This window comes from Bidens hawaiensis, unplaced genomic scaffold (assembly GCF_021521415.1).
Source record: "Bidens hawaiensis isolate Kalapana, Puna unplaced genomic scaffold, B.hawaiensis_p1.1 tig00001032_1, whole genome shotgun sequence".
In the NCBI taxonomy this organism is placed as follows: domain Eukaryota; kingdom Viridiplantae; phylum Streptophyta; class Magnoliopsida; order Asterales; family Asteraceae; genus Bidens; species Bidens hawaiensis.
In genome coordinates, this window is record NW_027491060.1 from 3,413,175 (window position 1) to 3,433,528 (window position 20,354).

The 20,354-nt window shown below is 32.7% G+C and overlaps 3 protein-coding genes and 2 non-coding genes across 5 annotated transcripts; 4 read left to right on the forward strand and 1 right to left on the reverse strand.

Moving 5' to 3' along the window:
- The first annotated feature begins 5,373 nt into the window (after positions 1 to 5,373).
- On the forward strand, positions 5,374 to 6,764 carry LOC143555227 (transcription factor DIVARICATA-like). Its single transcript, XM_077044816.1, has 2 exons — positions 5,374 to 6,149; positions 6,248 to 6,764. The coding sequence occupies exons 1-2, from the start codon at positions 5,659 to 5,661 to the stop codon at positions 6,675 to 6,677; spliced, it is 921 nt and encodes a 306-aa protein (XP_076900931.1). The 5' UTR covers positions 5,374 to 5,658; the 3' UTR covers positions 6,678 to 6,764.
- Positions 6,765 to 9,447: 2,683 nt separating this feature from the next.
- On the forward strand, positions 9,448 to 10,383 carry LOC143556122 (uncharacterized). Its single transcript, XM_077045542.1, has one exon. The coding sequence runs from the start codon at positions 9,448 to 9,450 to the stop codon at positions 10,381 to 10,383; it is 936 nt and encodes a 311-aa protein (XP_076901657.1).
- Positions 10,384 to 11,762: 1,379 nt separating this feature from the next.
- Positions 11,763 to 11,891, forward strand: LOC143556224 (U6atac minor spliceosomal RNA). Its single transcript, XR_013139348.1, has one exon. It is a non-coding gene; the product is annotated as a U6atac minor spliceosomal RNA (small nuclear RNA).
- A 442-nt stretch (positions 11,892 to 12,333) lies between these two features.
- Positions 12,334 to 12,403, forward strand: TRNAV-UAC (transfer RNA valine (anticodon UAC)). Its single transcript has one exon. It is a non-coding gene; the product is annotated as a tRNA-Val (tRNA).
- Positions 12,404 to 13,776: 1,373 nt separating this feature from the next.
- On the reverse strand, positions 13,777 to 19,879 carry LOC143553656 (putative protein kinase At2g41970). The gene is made up of 7 exons (XM_077043603.1): positions 19,520 to 19,879; positions 18,708 to 18,964; positions 17,712 to 17,838; positions 16,805 to 17,075; positions 15,796 to 15,928; positions 15,297 to 15,383; positions 13,777 to 13,902 (listed from the first exon to the last, which is right to left on the reverse strand). Exons 1-7 carry the CDS (start codon positions 19,635 to 19,637, stop codon positions 13,777 to 13,779), a joined length of 1,119 nt encoding a protein of 372 aa, XP_076899718.1. The 5' UTR covers positions 19,638 to 19,879.
- Positions 19,880 to 20,354: the final 475 nt, after the last annotated feature.

Below are 20,354 nucleotides of genomic sequence, written 5' to 3' on the forward strand. Positions count from 1 at the left end.
GAACTCAAAAAGCGTCCTGATATCCCAAATAAGATTATGAAACCAATTTTATGGTCGCATAAAATATCCATTAACAACCTAGAAAGTGTCCCAATAAAAACATAAAAGGACACTTTTACAATGTTTTAACATGTGTTTACCTATCTTTAATCTTTTGATACACATACAAGCGTACTTAAAAATTAATTTATAAGACCCTTATGGTGTAATGTTATAGGTAATTTAGTGCCAAGAAAAAAGTCTTGATATCACAAATAAGATTATGAAACCAATTTTATGGTCGCATAATATATTCATTAGCAACCCAAAAAGTGTCCCAATAAAAACATATCAAGACACTTTTACAATGTTTTGACAGGTGCTTAACTAATCACTAGTACAAAAAAGTGAGCAAATATGACGTTTTTCAATCAAATATGGCGGTAAATTAACCGCCTTAAAAGACAAATAAAAACATAGTTAGAACAGAAAAGGTGAACAAATAAACAACATATCCAAACAATAAACCATTTTCAAAATAGCTAGAACAGCTAAGCATCCATCTTGACCATTAGTCTAACATATTCATTTTTTAACATACATATTATTAAAGCATTCAGTTTAACACATATAAAAACAATCATCCAAAAACCTCCATGACTTCGTGCAACCACCTTTATCAGCCACAAACCTTCAATAGCACTGGCGTAAGCTAGAATTCTTTGCCACTAATCAAAACACAGAAAAATGTTTGTTAGTCACCATTAAAGATTAATATAAAGCAAGATCCACTTGTTAAAATCAGGAAGCAATTGAAACAAATAAGTCATAATAGAGTCAACATTAATATAAAGCCCTTTGGTGCTAATAAAAATATTTTCTTTCAATGATTTTATTTCATGATTGCTTAATCCTCTTTTTTCGTCACCAAATTGCCATGTTGTTTCGCCACTCTCCACCACCGTCTTAGCCACTTTTAAAGGTTATTTTTCAACTCAAAAAGATCAAGATCTAGCTTTGACTATTTTAAAGGTCAAAATAGCTACCTGGGTTTGCACCAACCTTACCTGCAACTTCTCAAACGATAAACTGATGCCAACTTGTGGATTGAAGTGGCTTAGAAAATAATAATGAAATCAAAGTAACTATATATAATTCCAAAACAAAATATTAATGGTTTATGAATGTTTATATCTGTTGAACAATCCCAAGAGTGCATAAGTTCAAAAGACAAAAATTCACCACAGTTCAGCGTCATCTGCTCTAAATTCTACTTTCATAAATATGACATAATCAACTACAACTAATGTGGATATATTTTTTTTACAGAATAAATTTTTGCTTACTGAATTTATTTGCTCAAGATCAATACCCATACACATAATTTGTTCCCAACGTTTCAAAGCAATACTATCTTGCGTTTTTTTCTTCTCCCTTGAAATGGTACACTAAAGACCATATGTTTACCTGAAAATTTTTTTTCACATTTTTTGGTTAACCAAAGATAGTATTATGGATATTATTACCCGGGAGACTTCTGAAACGACTACTTTTTTCATAATTCTTTTGATAAAAATAACAGATGCGTGTGAAATCGCTGTAATTTTTAGAACTAAATTATTAACTACAATGGAAAAGGTGAATACAAATGCATCTCTAATATTCTCTTCTTACAATTTTAGATGGCAAATGACATCAGATCTCACAGCTCAATCCATGGCTGAAATTGCAATAAAACTTTCATAAGAAACACAATATAGCGAAAGGACTGACCTAAAGTAAAACCACATAATTAGATGATAACCTTTAGCTTACCCTGGGAAGCCTTTAAAAAGTGATATCATGCCATCGCGTGGAGTCTTCTCCTTCTCTGTTAACTCAACAAGATAAGATGGGACTCCATTTTCACAAGAAACCCTACATATATCAATTCAAATTCTGTCTAACACTAGACGAATATAAATAAGCATCAAACAACGTAAAGCAGAGAAATAATACACTTACCAGGATATAGCACACATAATTTATTAAAATTGAAACAACACAAATATGGTTTCAAATATGTTTTAGGTACCATATAATGTTTTGTGATTTACATAAATGAAATCACCTTTAAGCCTGAATGCAAACCAAATAAAATCATGTGAACAAAACTGAATTTACATTGGAAAAAAACTATAAATGTTATGACCCAGATCAAAATTCCAAAATTTGTCCATAAGTTGAATCGAGAATCTTTTAAATGCCATCAAATCGAAGGTTTCTCCAATGGATAAAATAAATCACAACCAACAAACCATAATTAAAGAAATCACAATTAAAATACCATAAGCGGACATCCTAAAATATGCACGCCTCTATGAATGATGTTCGTATGGTTCACATAATCAAAAAAGGAGGTTCGATCGATACCTGGTTATGCCGAATCACACAGAACAAATTGAAGAAGAAAGTGTAGGAGCAAAAGAGCAGCGGATGTAGGAGCTAATTCAATGACGCTTTGGTTTAGGATTGCAAAGAGGGTTAAACGGCTTTGTGCGTAAGTTTTGATATTCCATTATATGAAAATTCAATTTTCTTTGATTTACTTCGAGTATCTGATTGAAAACTAAACTAGCTAATATAAAATTATATCATAGAAAGTTAAAAAAAAACGCAACAAAAAAAAAAGTAAGGCTATGTGTAATGGAGGGGCTCTAAATTGGGGTGTTTTGTGCCGTGTAAGACCAAGTGCAAAGAGTCAGTTTTGATTTTGGGGTGTAGTGGTGTTGTAGCACAACACACACACACACATATATATATATATACCACACAAACAAGAATATAATAATAATAATAATAATAATAATAATAATAATAATAATAAGAAAAGGGAAGAAGGCGATAAACAGTTGTCGCCCCCCCTTATCGCGCCTAAAATTGCCGCGGAGAGGGGGGGGGGTGTGGTCGCCGGCCATCGCCCGAATTCGCTCAAATATGGCGCCCACTACGGGTAGCCTAACAAAGAGAGAGTGTGTGTGAGGCTAAGGCCACCTGTAGTGGGCAACCTCTTCCGGCGAAATTTGGGCGATAGGGGCGACAACACTGCACCAGCTAAACGTCAAATGTTAAAATTTTAAGATCCAAGTGTAATATTAAGTTATGTTATAATAAAACTTTAGCGAATAAGCGTCCTATAAAACATATGTTTTATGACTACAATATCAAGTGCCCTATTACGATGTATTATAATAGCACCACAATGATTAAGTGTCCTGTAAAGGTTAAAGTTATAAGACTCAAGTGTCAAGAGTCCTGTTAAGTTATTTTATAATAAAACTCTAGCGAATAAGCGTCCCATAAACCAGATGTATTATGACTAAAACATCAAATGTTCTATTACGGTTTATTATAATAACACCACAATAATTATGCATCTTATAAAAGTTAAAGTTATATGACCATAGTGTAAAATGTCCTATTATGTTATGTTCTTATAGGACTTCGACTAGAAAGGGTTCTATAACACCGAACATTTATGACTTAACTACAATGTGTCATATTAAGTTATGTTATAATAAGACCTCCAGTGATAAAGTGTCCTATTACATTATCACATAATGGGACACCAACAACTACATGTCTTATAGATTACTTTATTATGATTTACATTTTAAGTGTCTTATTAAGTTATTTGATAATACGACCTTAAAGAATCATCCATCATATTAAATAACTTTTTAGGACACCGGTTCTGTAGCATATATTGTAAAAGGACCCAAAATGTTCATTTGTCATATTAAATAGATTTTAGGACCCTATTTACAAACGTCCCTCACAAAAGGTCTTAAAAAGCCCTTTTTGTTGTAGTGTTTTGACGATTACACAAGTTTAAATGTTAGTTACACATGTGTAATAAGTCGATTTGGTATGTAAAAATATACTGTAATTTTTTGTACATTACTTACACTTAAGTATTACATATGTGTAAAAAAAATTCGAAAAAAAAATTGTTACGTTGAGTTCTTCGAGCTCTCAAAACTCAAAGCGGTTCTCAAAAGAAATCAATCCAGTTTTTATATGTGAGAAAAATTAATTGGTTTATTTCATGAATAGTGTTTACTATGAGATAACTAATACTTGGTTTTTAATATCTATAATATATATAAACGAAAACATAAAAATCCTACGTGTCGCGATGTGGTCGCTCCCCCTTTTTTGGAGTCACCAGATTTGCTTGATTTTTAAATGGAGGCTTCTCATGCATTTGACCCGAATTCATTGGTATGGGTTTTACCAAACCCAGATATTCTTTAAACGGGTTATAACATCTCATTAAATTAAAATATATCCTCACCAGATTATTGATGTAAAAATCTTATAAAATAGTTTATACTAAAAATTAATATCTTATTTATTTTTAAAAAGTTATATATATTATTTAAATTATAAAACCAATTTTATAGTAAAAAAAAATAAACGGGTCTTGGGTCTCATCAAACCATAAATATATTACTAACTTTCATAAATATTATTTATAATTAAAAGACCAATTTTATAGTAAATAAAAAATAAACGGGTCTTTATTAACTTTCAAAAATATTATTTATAATTAAAAAATCAATTTTATAGTGAATAAAATAAACGGGTCTTGGGTCTCATCAAAACCATATAGCTTTTAAACCGGATTATAGCATCTAATTTATTTGTGAAACAATTTATTATCAAACCATAAGTATATTATTAACTTTCATACAATAAAAAAATAAAAATTTAAAAAATAAATAAATATTAGAACAAATAATATAAAACAACCCCTATAATACGGGGAATAAAAACTATTATATAAATAAATATATAATGTATGACAAATTGACACATAACAACAAAAACAGCATAGATGCAAGAAACAATATACAATTGTAAATTAAGAAAATATAGTTTGTTTAAGACCTGACAGACAATATTAAATTGAAATCACCAACACTAATATAACATGAAAGAAGAAGTGTCTATTAAGTACTTAGTTGGCATGTCGACAAAACACCATCTCCTACCCTCTATCCAATCAAAATCCAGCACCTATCCACTTCTTTCTCTAAACAAACTTTTAGATTCATTTCTTGAAGAAGGTATGTTTGCTTCTCTTTTCCCCTTTTGTGCACCAATCTTTGCTCACTTCACACATCTCATACTCCCTTAATCATTCAACCCAAGATTCTCTCTGCATATCTTTTCCATTTCCATCTTTTCAGGAACTCAAATCCCTTAACTTCATCAACTGCCAAATGGGATTTTCAAGATTTCCAATCTTGAAGCTATAACAAGTTAAGATCTTGCTGACCCATTTCTAGTATATTGTATTAATATCATTTTCTCTCTCTCTAGAGTCTAGAGAGAGAGAGAGAGAGAGAGAGAGAAAGAGTGGATTTGCTTTTCTTGATACCTTCATACCCCTCCATCTTTGGGAAGTATTTTCTTTAATTTTGTAAAAGGTGGGTCTTTTAAAGATTCCCCAGGGTGGTTGGGTGGTTGGTTGTGGAGGCAAACAAGAAAAAAGCTATTCTGATTCCATTCACAAAAAAAAAATGCTTCTTGATTTAACTTTCTTGAATCCATTGTAAAAGACTCATCACTTCTTCATCTTTGATCAATCTTGAACAAGAAACCTTAAAGATTTTATCTTGAATTTGGGATTAAATGAAGTGGGAAACTTTGGTTATCCCACCTTCATCATCATCATATCCATCCAATTCTTCAACATGGATGATGGAAGATAGCTTAAAGAGCACAATCTGGACACCTCTTGAAAACAAGTTGTTTGAAAACGCTCTTGCTAAGTTTGATAAAGATACACCAGACCGGTGGCAGCGAGTGGCGGAGATGGTTCCCGGGAAGACTGTGGCAGATGTGATGAAACAGTATAAAGAACTAGAAGATGATGTTACTAGTATTGAAGCAGGCCTGTATCCAAAATATGGATACAATTGCACCACTTCTAGTTTCACTTTAGAATGGGGAAACAATAACGAGTTTGACGGGTTCATCACGCCGCAGTATGGTGTTGGAGGGAAAAGATCCTTGGCGGCTGCTGCAGCCGCCGTCTCTGTCCCTCTGGCTCCAGTGGGCGCAACACGGCCACTAGAGCCCGAAAGGAAAAAGGGTGTCCCATGGACCGAAAAAGAACACAAGTAAGTGTTTTTTTTTCTTTTTCTTTTTTTTTTTTGAATTTGGATGTGATCAATAAACAATGATCAACTTGATATTGGTTTTTGGGAATTTGTAACAGGTTGTTTCTTTTGGGGTTAAAAAAGTATGGAAAAGGGGATTGGAGAAACATTTCAAGAAACTTTGTTGTGACAAGAACGCCAACTCAGGTGGCAAGTCATGCTCAGAAATATTTCATCCGGCAGCTTTCTGGTGGTAAAGATAAAAGAAGAGCTAGTATTCATGATATAACAACGGTTAATATTAACGAGAAGTCCACCTCTTCGGTGGAATATAAAACTACCACTTCGCCGGAGCAATGCAAATTCCAATGGAATCAAACAAACAGTGAAAGCGCCAGCATGGATTTCAACCAAACATATGGGAATTTGTTCGTGTCTCCTACATATGGAGGGACCACCTATGGTAGTGGTGGTGGCGGTGGCAGTTTACATAGTTTTGATCCACCCAATAATATGGGCTTTCAGATGCAAACCACCTATCCTATTTGAAAACTTTTTGTGTCATTGGGTTTTGATTTTGGTTTGATATGGTTAGTTTTTCTTGGTCTTGTTCATGGTTTTCCTTTTTGTGGTATTATCATAGATGTGAATATCTTAGCCATTTAGCGTGTTTTAGCTTTTCCGGAAATGATTAGAGTTTGGATTATATATATGTTACGTTTACGTTTTTGTAATAGTGGTACACGTATAACGTATTCTAGTTGGGTTGTGATGCAGAACCTGATATAGCATCCGTGTGTTGCTTTTGGTTAGAGCTTTTTGAGCAAACATGATCTATCTTATAAGCATATAATCCAAGATTTTATTTGTGAACAGTTGACTTTCATTGACCTGCTCTTGTTGGGCGAATCGATATTCCGCGGACATGAAGCATCTTATGATCCTAGTTATTCTTGATCAATGATCAGGCTAAAAAGCTTGATTTTCCTTGTACAAATCTAGATTCTTGTTTAACACTTGTCTCTATATTAATCTTTGTTATAAACCCCTCTTTTGGTCAAAAGTGGATGTTCTTTCTCTGAGTGACAATCTACCGGAAGATTGTAATGATAGTAGTGCCTTGGATCATGAGAGTTTGACTTTCAAATCCCACTAGAAGATATTCACTCTTCTTCAAATGATTAAAACTTGTAAAGGTAACTTTTTGATTTGGCTTTTAGTTTTTTTTTTTACTAGGAAAGCATCAACTGAAAGATGGTAAAAGTTTAAATTTATTTTGGTATGATATTTATATAAAAGTCAAAATAGAAAGTCAATACTAGTTTTACGTGTGAACAGATTATGTACCATCTTGATTAAGAAAAAGAATCCAAGACAACTTTTTTCCATCGCATTTCAAGAATCTGAAAACAATTTATTATTGAAAAGAGCAGTTGGATTTAAATATTTTAAAAATTATTTTGTGTTGTTGGCTTGTTGCATTAAAGCTTTCTTTGACTTTTCAAAACTGGTTTTTTTGTTAAATATAAGATTTGACTAGACATGATTTAAATAGACTTTTTAAGATTGAGAAGGCCATCTCTAATACGGATACGGGTAAAGGTGTATTTTATTTGAATCAAACTTGAATAACTCGATATTCTAATCAAAATAAATTTGATTTGCACCAAATGTGAATAAAGATCTCCAATTTTTTATAATTGATAATCGAGACGAATTCTTATTCAATTTTAATTTCTAATTTGAATGAGAATCGAATTCGAATCTAGGTATACCAAACCTAGAGTTATAGCGACGAGTTGACGCGAATTTAATCATTATCGGTTACATTCATTACAATATAACTATAACTTAAACAAACAAAACAAATAATACACACATCTATAAAAACAAAACGAAAATGAAAAATACACAAATATAAAAAACAAAACGAAAAATACGCATATCCAAAATAAAATTAAACAAATACTAAATAATTAAAAAATTAAAATGCATTCATTATTAACGGTTCGGTTCGGTTTCATGTGGCAGGTGTCTGTATAAACTGCAAAGAAAACCATTCACTACGGTTTGAAATTTTGAAACTGACCAAAAGTTAAAGAAAAAAACAATCGTGGAACCAAACAGATGACCGGTTAGAACGCTTTCATAGTTTCAAACCGAACCATGAACACCCAAAATTATTACATTGTCACCAAGGCATGTGTTATGCGTCGCATAGCACGGGCACCCCTCTACCCCTCTAGTGTGCATAAAGGCTCCAATGGATCTCCTGCAAAAAAAAATAGACCTAAATGCACCGGTTAGCAAGAATGAAATGTGAATGTCACTTGATGAAAGCAACTTGCAACCCAAATATAAGTGAATTTGATTGCAAAGGCCCAAAAATTAATTTGCACGTTGCAGCCCAAACATTTTTAGAGTACCATGACTTGCAGCCCAAACGTTTCTGGTCTTGGTCCAACCCGGAAATCTTACATCAAAATAAACAGACACTAGCTTGTTTCTTAAATGGGTTGACCCAAAGACAACCTGTTTGATAAACAGATTGACATGCTATATTAGCTTTAAAAAGACAATATGTAATAAAGAACTAGAGAAGAAGTAACCGTTCTTTTCTGTTTTGTTTTATTTGATCAAGTCAAAATAATAAAAAATATAGATTAATATATAATCCAAATTCAATTCCCTTATGAGCCCAAACAAATTAATTAAAAGTCCATTTATCATTACACTTAAGCCCAATAGATAATTACTTAAAACCCAAGTATAAAACCGAAGCACACATAACATACATATATGTCAGAATTTGAATTTGTTCTTTTTCTAAAAAGACAACTTTATTTACACAACCAACCAAGACTGGAATAATAACTATTTACAAAATTGCTACAACTATAGATGGACCAGGATGAGCTACCTTTGATTGGTTTTCTTACCAACTTGTATAAAATATAAAAAGTTAATTTATAATAAAGGTAGGTGGAGAGAAGCACACATGTTTACATGTATAGGTGAGACGAAATTTCCACGTCAATACCAAATTCATAAGCTACAAACAAAACATATATAGTCCACCACCAAGCTTTAAAGTGCTGTCGGATCACGCGCACTAATAATTATTATACTATTTCATCTTAATCAATCATCGTATATGCCAAAACTTTTTCATAATTTATAGAAATTTATCATTGCCGATTCCTTCACGTTTTCCTCGTGACTTCTTCACAATCCAATGCTCATAAATCCATCCCACAAGTTTCATAATTTGTAGTGTAGTAATTAGCTTAATAACCCACCAATCAGTCAATCACCAACCATGCCATTTAGCTGGAACAACAACAAGACTAGACGCAACCGATTCTCGAAACTGATCGCTGATCATCTTAAATCACCCAAAACCCGTCCTTCTCTCGTCCTGGAAACCGGTTTTCCGAGGTCGGTTATCGATCTCTATGTTCGCAATCGCGCTAGGTTTCGTAAAGTATCAGTTAAGAAACCGAATAAATCGTCGTCTGGTTCGGTTGTAGAGTCAAGCAATTCGTCGTCTGGTGGTTTGGATATCAGGGAATATTATGATGAGATTATTGAAGATGAAATTGAAATTGTGAATTCTAGGAAAATAGAGGCGAAATTGAATTATGTAACAGTGGTTATGTTGAATATTATGTTGGTGGCGGTTTTGATATTCCATTCGAAGAGGTTTAATATTGGGATTACAGTGTCGGCTTTCGTCTTGTTGTTGTTGGAATCCTTCGGGAAGCGGTTGAAATCCGTAAATTTAGATTCGGTTGTTGTTTGTAGCCAAGTGTTCGAAACTGAAGATCAAGTAGAATTAAAGAAGGAAGAATCGGATGGAGTTTTGATTGAAATCGTTCACAAGAGTTCGAGAAAAGATATGATGAAATCGAGGATCAAGAAACTTGTACCCAAGAAGCTTCGCAGGTCTTCGATGGATTCAAAACATGAAATATGCTACGGGTTTAAACAAGAAGAAGCGGCAGTGAAGCCCATAGTTAGTTTGGATTCGAAAAGTGAGATCTTTTGCGTCTTGAAGCAAGATCTTGATAACGTTGAGTGCGATGACGATGATGAATTAGGAGCTAATTTACGGCGGAATTATGGGTGTTTGGTTCTGTTTTTGATTGTTTTGGTTGGACTGATCGGAGGGCGGTTTTTGGCACTTGGGATGGCCTTTTCTTGGTGCTTGATGTTAAAGTTGCAATCAAGAAATGTGAAGATTTGCATCTCCTGATGTTAGATATGTTGTTTTTGGGGTCAAAATCTTGTTGTTCTTGACTTGTGCACAACTTAATTCAAGGAATATAGATAGATTATATACATTTACTAGGTTCTTGATTAAATGTTGATTAATAATTGGTGATTAACCTTGTAGTCATGTTGCAATATCTAAATTGGTTGAGGAAGATGGTGAATTTCCATTACTTTTATGATAATATGGAGTGTAGAATTGTAGTATTGGGAACAAAGTCTTTGGAATGTAAATGTGTAATCATGATTGGTTCAAACTTGGAAGGTTCATTGTGTATTGAGACTCTTGTGTATTACTAACCTATTAAATGGGACCGTTGAGAAGACTTTTCTTTGATTGTGATGTATTTTGGGTAGAGATTTAGATAACCTGTCGAACGTGATGAGGGCGACTATTGAGTAGTTGATAAAAAAAAACGAGGTAATATGTCCGTGAACGTGTTGTGGGTTGTCGAACGTGTTGAGGGTGGCAATTGAGTTGTTGACAAAATATGAGGTAATATGCCAGGTCAAATTTGGGAGTGATATGGTATTATTTTGATTCAGGTTAAAATGATGTTCATCTAAAATTAACCTCGGTTAAAATGAGTTATTTTAAAAAATCTAGTATGAAAATGGGTAAACATGTTATATATTTTTTATAGCAGGCAGTGGTGACGGAGGTGGAGACCCTAGTGCGTCGGTATCCGTGTGGGTCCCCGTGCCTGTATAAGTGGTGGTGATGATGATCGTGGTTGCATCGGCGACAACGACGTGTTTGTTGCATCGGTGTAAGAGACACTACCATTAGGTGGTGCCTTGGTGGAGGGGACGCAAGGCGGAAACAATAATAATTGGCATAGAAAGCAAATTTCAAGAAGCAAGGTTTATATTAAATTTCTGAATGAATAAAACCATTACAAAAGACCCCTGGTTTCCAGTTTTGGTATGTATGGACAGTTTTGAACGTTACAAATCTTGAATGAAAAGTCTTGTTGAATGAAATCAGAGGCTTAAATGGTGAATTTTGAGCCTAACAGTTGGACCAAACCATCGTAGAGATGATGGGCCATGTAATTCTATAAGGCCTAGCTCATCGAGACTTTTAACTGTTTTATACATGTATTTATATAATAAAAGTTATATAAATATTTAGAGATTTAATACTATCTATATTTTATTTTAAAAAATTAAGATATATCATGTCAATCTAAACAGAAAAACCATTAATCATTCAATTATAATTGTTTTCATGATAAAGTTTCAATATTGCTTCTTAAAATTCAACCCTTTGAAAGTCAACAACTAACTAAAAGCACCTCCCACATCGGAACTGGGAAATAAAAGACATGCTATATAAACTGTGCAATATGTGAAGTTATTGTGTTCGTAAGAAGGAGAGATGGTTGGCAACTCCCCTGACAGGGACGGGAACGGCTTTTGAGCTTACTTGTTACACATCCGGTTAAGGCTGCCCACTTTGGTGGATCTTTTTTACAACTGAATCTCATTAAACGTCTCTTTCTATCTATTGAACAAACATGAAAAATCTTATATATTATTCTTCAATCCTTCAACAAATAATATACAAATACTTTATAGTTGTTTTTCGTTTATCGAAGGCGAAGAATGGTTTATACGCCTTCGGTTGAACTCATCATCTTCTCCTAATATTCCAAAGTTTACCTTGTAAACTCTAAATAACTTTCTTTAATTACGAGTCAGGCGGTTTCGCAACGTTGGCGGTTGGCTTTTAGCTTATAAAGTTCATATTTTCTTGTTTTTCTTTTTCTTTTTTTTTTCCAAAATGGTAGTTGTCAATATTATTGGCGAACTTTTGTTAATCTGCTCATTGGCATAGGAAAAACTAATGTATTCCTTCAAAAGTTGTAATATAATTCGTTTTTTCACAACATTAGGGTATAAATAATGAAGCACCTAAAATCGCAAAATTGTTTCTGTGGTGTAGTTATCACGTTTGCTTTACACGCAAAAGGTCTCCGGTTCGATCCCGGGCAGGAACATTTCGTTTTAGCTATCATTATTTTTTCTCTTTCATTGAGTGATTTAAAGTAAACTATAACTATTAATAAAACCAAGTGTGGTGCATGATGAAATACTACTTAGTGATTAAATAGCATCAGAAGTATAATGAGTTAGTCCATTTATTTTCTCTTTTTAAAGTTAAAGTGACTAAATAGTATCAGAAGTATAATAAGCATATTAACTTGTTTAAAATGCAATTTCTATTTAACATGTTGATTATAGTTAAATTTGAAATCTAATTGAACGAATCTGACCAGAGATATTGAAAATATCTTAAGTTTCTATACATCAATAATATTTTAGTTTTAGCTTGATATCAAAAGCCTCGGGTATGTGATGCGTGATTGGAGAGCCGTGCCTTTTAAAAGGTGAATGATGAAGTTGCGACTTTAAAGTGATTAAATCGAATCAAGAGTAATAAGAAGTTATGTCATATACTTTTTTGTCATTTAAAGTTAAAAGGTTTGCGTATAGAATTGTTTAAAATGCAAATTTCTATTTAACATCTTAATTGCAGTTAATATACATCGTATATACCGTATGTTCTTTCGGCTCTACAGCTAACTACCATAACTGTATACAGAATTTTACACACAACGCTTGTATACCACAGCTTCCGGCCGACTCTAGCATCCACCGACATCCAAAACTGTCAAAAACAAAAACCAATTTTTGGACTAATAAAAAACCAAGATGTCTGAATAGGTAACCGTAACATGGCAAAACAGGTCATTTTTATAAACGAGTCATTTATAAATTATTATTATTATTATTATTATTATTATTATTTATTAATGTAAAACCCCTTCGTTTTCAGGTTCCGGTTTTCACAATGGTTTTGGTTTGATATCCGTTTTCTCGGTTTTACCATTAGGGCTGAAACAATTTTGTTGGAAAGAAAATGGCCCAAAATAATGAATTCGGGCTTGACACTTTGAGCCAATTTTTTTTTTTTTTTTGTTAATTATTGAGCAATTAATTATTACGCATTTGGATCTAGATTTTTAGAGTTACATCATTTAGTAATTTCTTATAAATTACTTGGAATCAATTTTTTTTGTTTGGTTCAATTTTTTTGGGTGTTTGGTTGATGCAAAACTGAAACCGTACCAAAATATCGTTTTCTAATAGACATAAAAACCAAACCATCAGTTTTTAATTGAGTTTGATTTTTTCAGTTCGGTTACGTTGGCTATTCCAGTTATGAACAAGAAATCTTTAATATTTGAATACATTTGCTTTTTTCAGGGTAAAAAGAAGCTGGGACTTACTTGTGGGACCCACGTGCTAAACCAATGCAATGCGTTTATTGGTTCTCAATGAATCGGGTTGTGGCCCGTTAGTTGGTATGCTAAGTTTGAGAATCGGTCCGGGCTGGTTTGGCAGTGACAAGAGGCCGAAGAGCCTTCACAACAATTGTCATATTGGGCCGGAAATCTGCCTCGTATTGGATACAAAGTGCAGCAACTGCTGCCAACTGTATATAATTTAAATGGGACAAATTAAAAATAGCTAAAAGGAAACATATTTAGTCAAAGATTAAGATTATTGTTGTAACAATATTAAGGGCATGTTTGGGATTGCTTTTTTAAAATGCTTTTTGCTTTTTGGAGAGGCAAAATGTCTAAAATGCCCCTCCAAAAGCATCAAATTGATGCTTTTAGGTGCTTTTGGAGGGGCATTTTGAACATTTTGTCTTTCCAAAAAGCAAAAAGCATTTTTAAGAAGCAATGCCAAACACCCCCTAACTTATAATTATAATTAACACAACAATTGTTCATATAGAAAACATAAATGGATAAAAAAAGGGTTTGTGGTTCAACTCATGTTTTAGGTATTTTGATCCATTTCAACTCGAAGCCATGTTTGGACCAATGTCTCTTAAGGGTTGCAATTCTTCACACGATCAGAAAATCAAAAAAAAAATAAAAAATGAAAAACTGGGTTTTAGTATCCGGCCCATCTAATAAATTGGTTGTGTTTAGGTTGATTTGTTTAACCCGATTGATTAAGTGGGTCGACCATGTCAATCCATTTACGATCTTTTTAACCCATTTACTACAGCCTTCCAACACGTTAACATGTTTGCAACTTGATTACAACCCACCAACCCGTTTGACTCGTTTAGATAACGGGGCTAAATGGTCATGTTTGGGTTACACAATTTTAAATATGTGTTTCTTTAAATGTTAACGAAAGAACACGAACAAATTCAAGTCCTTAAAAAACGAAGAGGAACATGGAATTTGTTCGGTTATGTGTTCGTAAACCATATGTTTTCCCGATAAAAGCTTAACGAATGAACACGAAAAAGGCCTCGTATAGTTCTTTTATGTTCACCTGCCGCCCTAATTTCACCCCTATCCCGCTTCCTTTGCTAGTAATATTATGTGTGTGTGTGTGCGAGGCGGAACACAACTTTTTGCGAGGAGCAAAATAAATCATTAATTTTTTCGACCTTAAAAAAATTTAAATATAAACGAGAAGTCGTTGAAATGCAATGTTTATTCACCTCTTTTAATATTCTAAACAACATTTGGTTATTTTTAAAACCTGCACATGTGCAAATCATGTGTAGGTTATATTTCCTACGCTTAAATGTGTAGGTAAACATTTAAAACGCATATGAACGAGTTTAATTGTTTTTATATATCTAACGTGGACATTGTATATTTGTATATAAGAAGTAAAGGTTTTAAAAAATATATGAACCCCTGACAGAAAATTTTATACGATTAAAGTTTGTTCCTTTTGTTACCGTAATAATAATGTTTCATTGTATTGTAATGTACCGCTCCCTAAATATAACACACATACATGTGTAAGAGTTATATATACTTAATTTTTTAGAGAGAATAATAAGAAGTAGACCTTAGCAACTGCCTTTGGGGGAAAATCATTGTTCAACTTTGGATCAACACATTGCTTCACCTTATCTTCACTTAATTTTGGAGTTGCCTGTAACAACAAAACCAAAATGAATATTCCATATGAGCATTTATATTATCTTTATCATGATTAAGACTTGCACATTTCTTAATCTCAAGACAATTGCAATGTTTAATTTAACTCATAGTTCTATCAAATGCTTCATTATCCATTAAACACCTAAAATTGCAACTATTAGCTTCCTTCTAGTTGAATGGAACATTTTTATTAACTTGAAAACTTCTCCAAAAACATATTGCAACTTTCATGAGATGTTACATAAGCATAAACATAAACATAAACATAAACATAAACACAAGCACAAGCACAAGCACAAACACAAACACAAACACAAACACAAACACAAACACAAACATAATAATAATTGTGGTTTTGATGTAAATGAGAGAGTGTTAAAAGGATTACTAGTAGCAAGACACACCCAAGTAACAAGACTCTGTTCCCCTTTGGGCAATGTGTGGTCCACTGGTTTTCTTCCTGTCAAAAGTTCTAATAGAACGACTCCTAAACTGTAAACATCACTCTTCTGGCTTATTTGCCCTGTCATTGCGTACCTAAATCAAAACCATTAAATAATACTTTCAATCATTTTATTCAAAAAACTAATAAGATATACACTAGTTGAACTGTAAAAAATTTTTTTGGCCAAAAACTGTTTGAGCTTGAATCGCCTAAGATCGATTTCGGCTCATTTAATTTACTAGAGCTCGTTTCAAGCTCTATGTCTAAAGTTTGGGCTCGGCTCGTTTATTATTTAATATATATCTAAATAATTTATGTATATAACATATAATTATCTGATTAGGGTATAACATATATAATAATCTAATTAAGGTTTAGACACTTTAGAACTACAAACTATTTAAGAGCTTCAAGAACTTCTAATAACCAATCTTTTTTTAATTATTTATTTTGTATATTTATACTATTAGAGGGTAGTTTTTGGCATTTATTATATGTAATCACAAAATTACATATAATAAATGACAAAAATACCCTAAAATATATTAATTATACAAAATAAATAAATAAAATGCTTGGTGTTAAGTATTCTTAAAGTTATTAAATTATTTAAAAGTTGTGAAATTATCCTAATTGTAATTATATACAAAACAAAATATATGTTATTTAGTTTTTTTTGTCACAATTTAATATGAAACAACACTATAATACAATTATATACTTATTATAGAAAATTAAAAAAATTATATCTTTACAAATAATAGGGCAGTTTAGTCTCGTAGGCCTAGTCAAGCTCGGTATCTGAAGCTTGATCTCAAGCTCATTAACTAAACGAGCTTCCATTAAGACTTGAGCTCGTTTAAGCTCAGCTCGTTTTCAAACTTTTGGCCCCAGTGACCTGTTTCAACCCAAATTTGTTTGACCCATTATCCGACCTATCACCTCTAGTAAAAAAATATAACACTCACTCGGGAGCATGGTAGCCAAATGTTCCCAAAACCCGTGTCGAATGTAAGTGAGCTGCAGTGTCAGAAGGATTGCTCAAGTTGAAATCAGCTACTTTGGACTCAAAGTCATTGAACAATAAGATATTACTGGACCGAATGTCTCGATGAATAATAGGCGGTTGAACCTTCTCATGTAAATACTCTAGACCACGTGCTGCACCATAAGCGATTTTGGCTCGGTGAGCCCACGTGAGATGTGGGCCAGGAGTAGCCCCTTCTACACCCTTTTTACCTATAAGTTCCAAAAATATGAACCCCTTTAGGTTTTTACACTAAGCGAACCATTACGAATAGAGCATGTTCGTGTTTGTTCGTTTAAATTTAACTGAAACAATGATCGACTACGAAGAGCTAAATGAACGGGGATTTCTTGTTTGTGTTTGTTTCTTAAGAAAATGAATGTGTTCGTGTTCTTCATTAACAAGATAAATGAACGTTTCACGAATGAATATAACTGAACTAAAACCAATTGAAAGTAAATGTGAACAACAATGTGCGGGGCCTAAAAAGTTATTAAAACTAGACTAAATCTAACGGTCTAAAAAATTTAAATAAATATATTAACGCACACAAGCGAACGAACTTAAAAAAAACGAAAAGTAATGAACATATACAAATATAAATGAACAAATGATTACGTATGTTCTCGAACATAAATTAACAAACAAGACAGGGTTCATTCGTTTAACTGAATAAACAAAAAGTTCTGTTCATGTTTGTTCGTTTATTAAGTAAGTGAACATAAACAACATTCCTGGTCGATTAGTTCAATGGGCGTTCGGTTCTTTACACGCCTAAACCCTTTTGATAATGAAATTTAAAAATTAAGTAAAGGGTAAAATCGGAATAGAAGAATGTTTATGTGTACCGTGTAATACGTCGTGTAAAGAGCCATTGGGTGCGTACTCGTATACCAAGATTCGGTTGTCTTCCTCCAAGCAGTAACCAAGCAATTCAACAATGTATTCATTTTTAAGTCTTGAAACTATCGACAACTGCATGCATTAACAAATATATGGATCCTTTTGTCTTGTTTCTTGAAAACACAAATAAAAGTATTAAGTTATAAAGTTTCGAGAAACAAGTTATAAAAAACTAATCAATAGAAAGTAAATTTTCTTACTTTAAATTTGAAATAAGCAAGAAATAAGTCAACTTTGGTCATTTTTCACTAGTTTTCTTTAACAACCATAATTATGCAAACATGGTTATCTGATTGTGATTAGTTAGTATCACAAACAGTTTCAAAACGCGCATTCAACCCTTTACTCAATAACGTATATGTACATTTGCATAGTCCCTCAACAATTTTTTGCACATTAATTCCCCCTCTACATGTTAAAATTTGAACAAAACTGTTAAAAACAATATAAAATAAATAAACTTTAAGTAATTTGAAACTGCTACTTCCGATTGAATTTCTTACATGTCCTTTTTTTTCTTATGTGTGTTATATATTTTTTATCCCTGTTTTTCCAAAACAATTTGGATGACCCATTCCCAAGTTGTTTTAATATAAAATTTTACAATTTTGTTTAGATTTAACGTGTAGAGGGACTTTAATGTGCAAATGGTTGTTGAGGGACGTTTACGAGAAAAAAGGTAAGAAGTATGTTGGTTTTTTATGGTATTTGTCTTTAAATAAAAGACTATCAATACAATGAATTTTAAAAATAAATCTTAAACATATAAAAAATATGCATACATTCTAGTAAATTTATATAACAAATAGTGCAACAGTTAATTTTGTTATTGCAGTTCTCAACAGACTATTGGTTCGGAAAAGAATACCCTCATTATTCAATATCACATAATTACTATCTGATTATGATTATTCAATATCACAAACAACCAAAATTCTCACCTGGTTTGTAAAATCAGCATCGGGCTCGGGTGAAGATCCGGGATCCAACTTCTTTACTATTGTTTCTTGTTCATCACTCAACTTTGCATAATAAACTTGACAATAAGAACCATCTCCAATTAGCGCACGCGAACCAAAGTTACCAGTCATCTTATTCAAATCAGCCAATGGCAACTTTGGTGCTTCAATTGGTAACGATTTTACAGGAGCCCCGGTTCTCACTGCCCCACTGCTCCTAGGGTCTCCTATGGTATTACCTAGTACAAAACATCATAGTTATGCTATGTGCTAATTACTTATTACATGGTTTTGGCATTGAAGTGCAAACGAGCCGAGCTGAGGGCGAGCCAAACTCGAGCTAGGGCTCAGCTTGTTTTGATCGTTTTTCCTAAAGCTCGAGCTCGGCTCATTTATTAGTTATTAACAATTCACTGAAAGAAAACATAAACAAGCATTCACGAATATAAATGAACAAAAGAGAATGTCTTCATGTCCGTTCGTAGAACAAAAAACTTTGCACATATCCGTTTGTTTATTAAACAAACTAACATAAACAAACTTGTTGTTGAACAATTCACGAACAGTTCATTAAACATTTGGTTTGTTTACAAAGCCTGCTGACTATTTGATCAATGATACTTGTAACTTTCACTTTTATACCATCAAATACATACATTTTGACTTACACGTTATTAATCAAATTGTCAGTATGGATTATAATCAGCCAATTGATCATAGTTTATATTATTAAAATCCAATTTGTCATTTTAAATAAGGACTAACAAACATGCATGTTTATGGGATAAATTTACCTCCTCCTCCTCCGCCTGCGACATTGGTGGGCCCACGAGGCTGTGCGGTGGTTTTAGCTTTATTAGATTGTGTATCTTGCATGGAGCCCTCTTTCTCACCTCCACAACATGAGAACATTATAGAAATGTGGGCATAATAATCCAACAATTATCCTTATTTTCCACAAACAATGTTGTCTTGTTTATAATTTACACAACAGAAATACCTGCGTTGTCGAATAATCAAACATGAAATGAAATTGTTGAAAAGTGAGGCATTTGATCAAACAGGTGGTGTGCATTGCATAAAAGAAGATAAGAATATATATATATACCTGATAATTGTAATGAGTTAATAATGCCAACAACCAACCAGATGATGATATTCAAAATGAGGAATAGAAATTCTGAAGATCAACCTGGTTGGAAGAAGGGAAATCAATTTCTCTTTCAAGGGCTTTCTCTTTTTTGCATGCAGATATATCTATATACTCTTTTCAATCTTAATTTATTTATTTTGTACCTTATTCTTAAAAAAAAATCATATTTTATTAATAGTTATAGGGTAATTTAAATCAGAGTGATAGACTAGGAAAATGACGTACCATGTTGATGGTAATGCTAAATATAATTGAACGAACTCATAAAAGTGACAAAAGTGACTAAACCAGGTGAACGGAAATGACAGTTTACTCTTTATTTAATTTTGCATGTTTATTTAACCAAACGCTTTTATACATGTTTTTAAGGCTTAGACAGAATACAACACTGGAGGGTTTTTTTTTATTGTTTTTTTTTTTTGAAAAATGATGCTAAAACACAAGAATATTTCGAATTTTTGTCATTTTTAATAGTA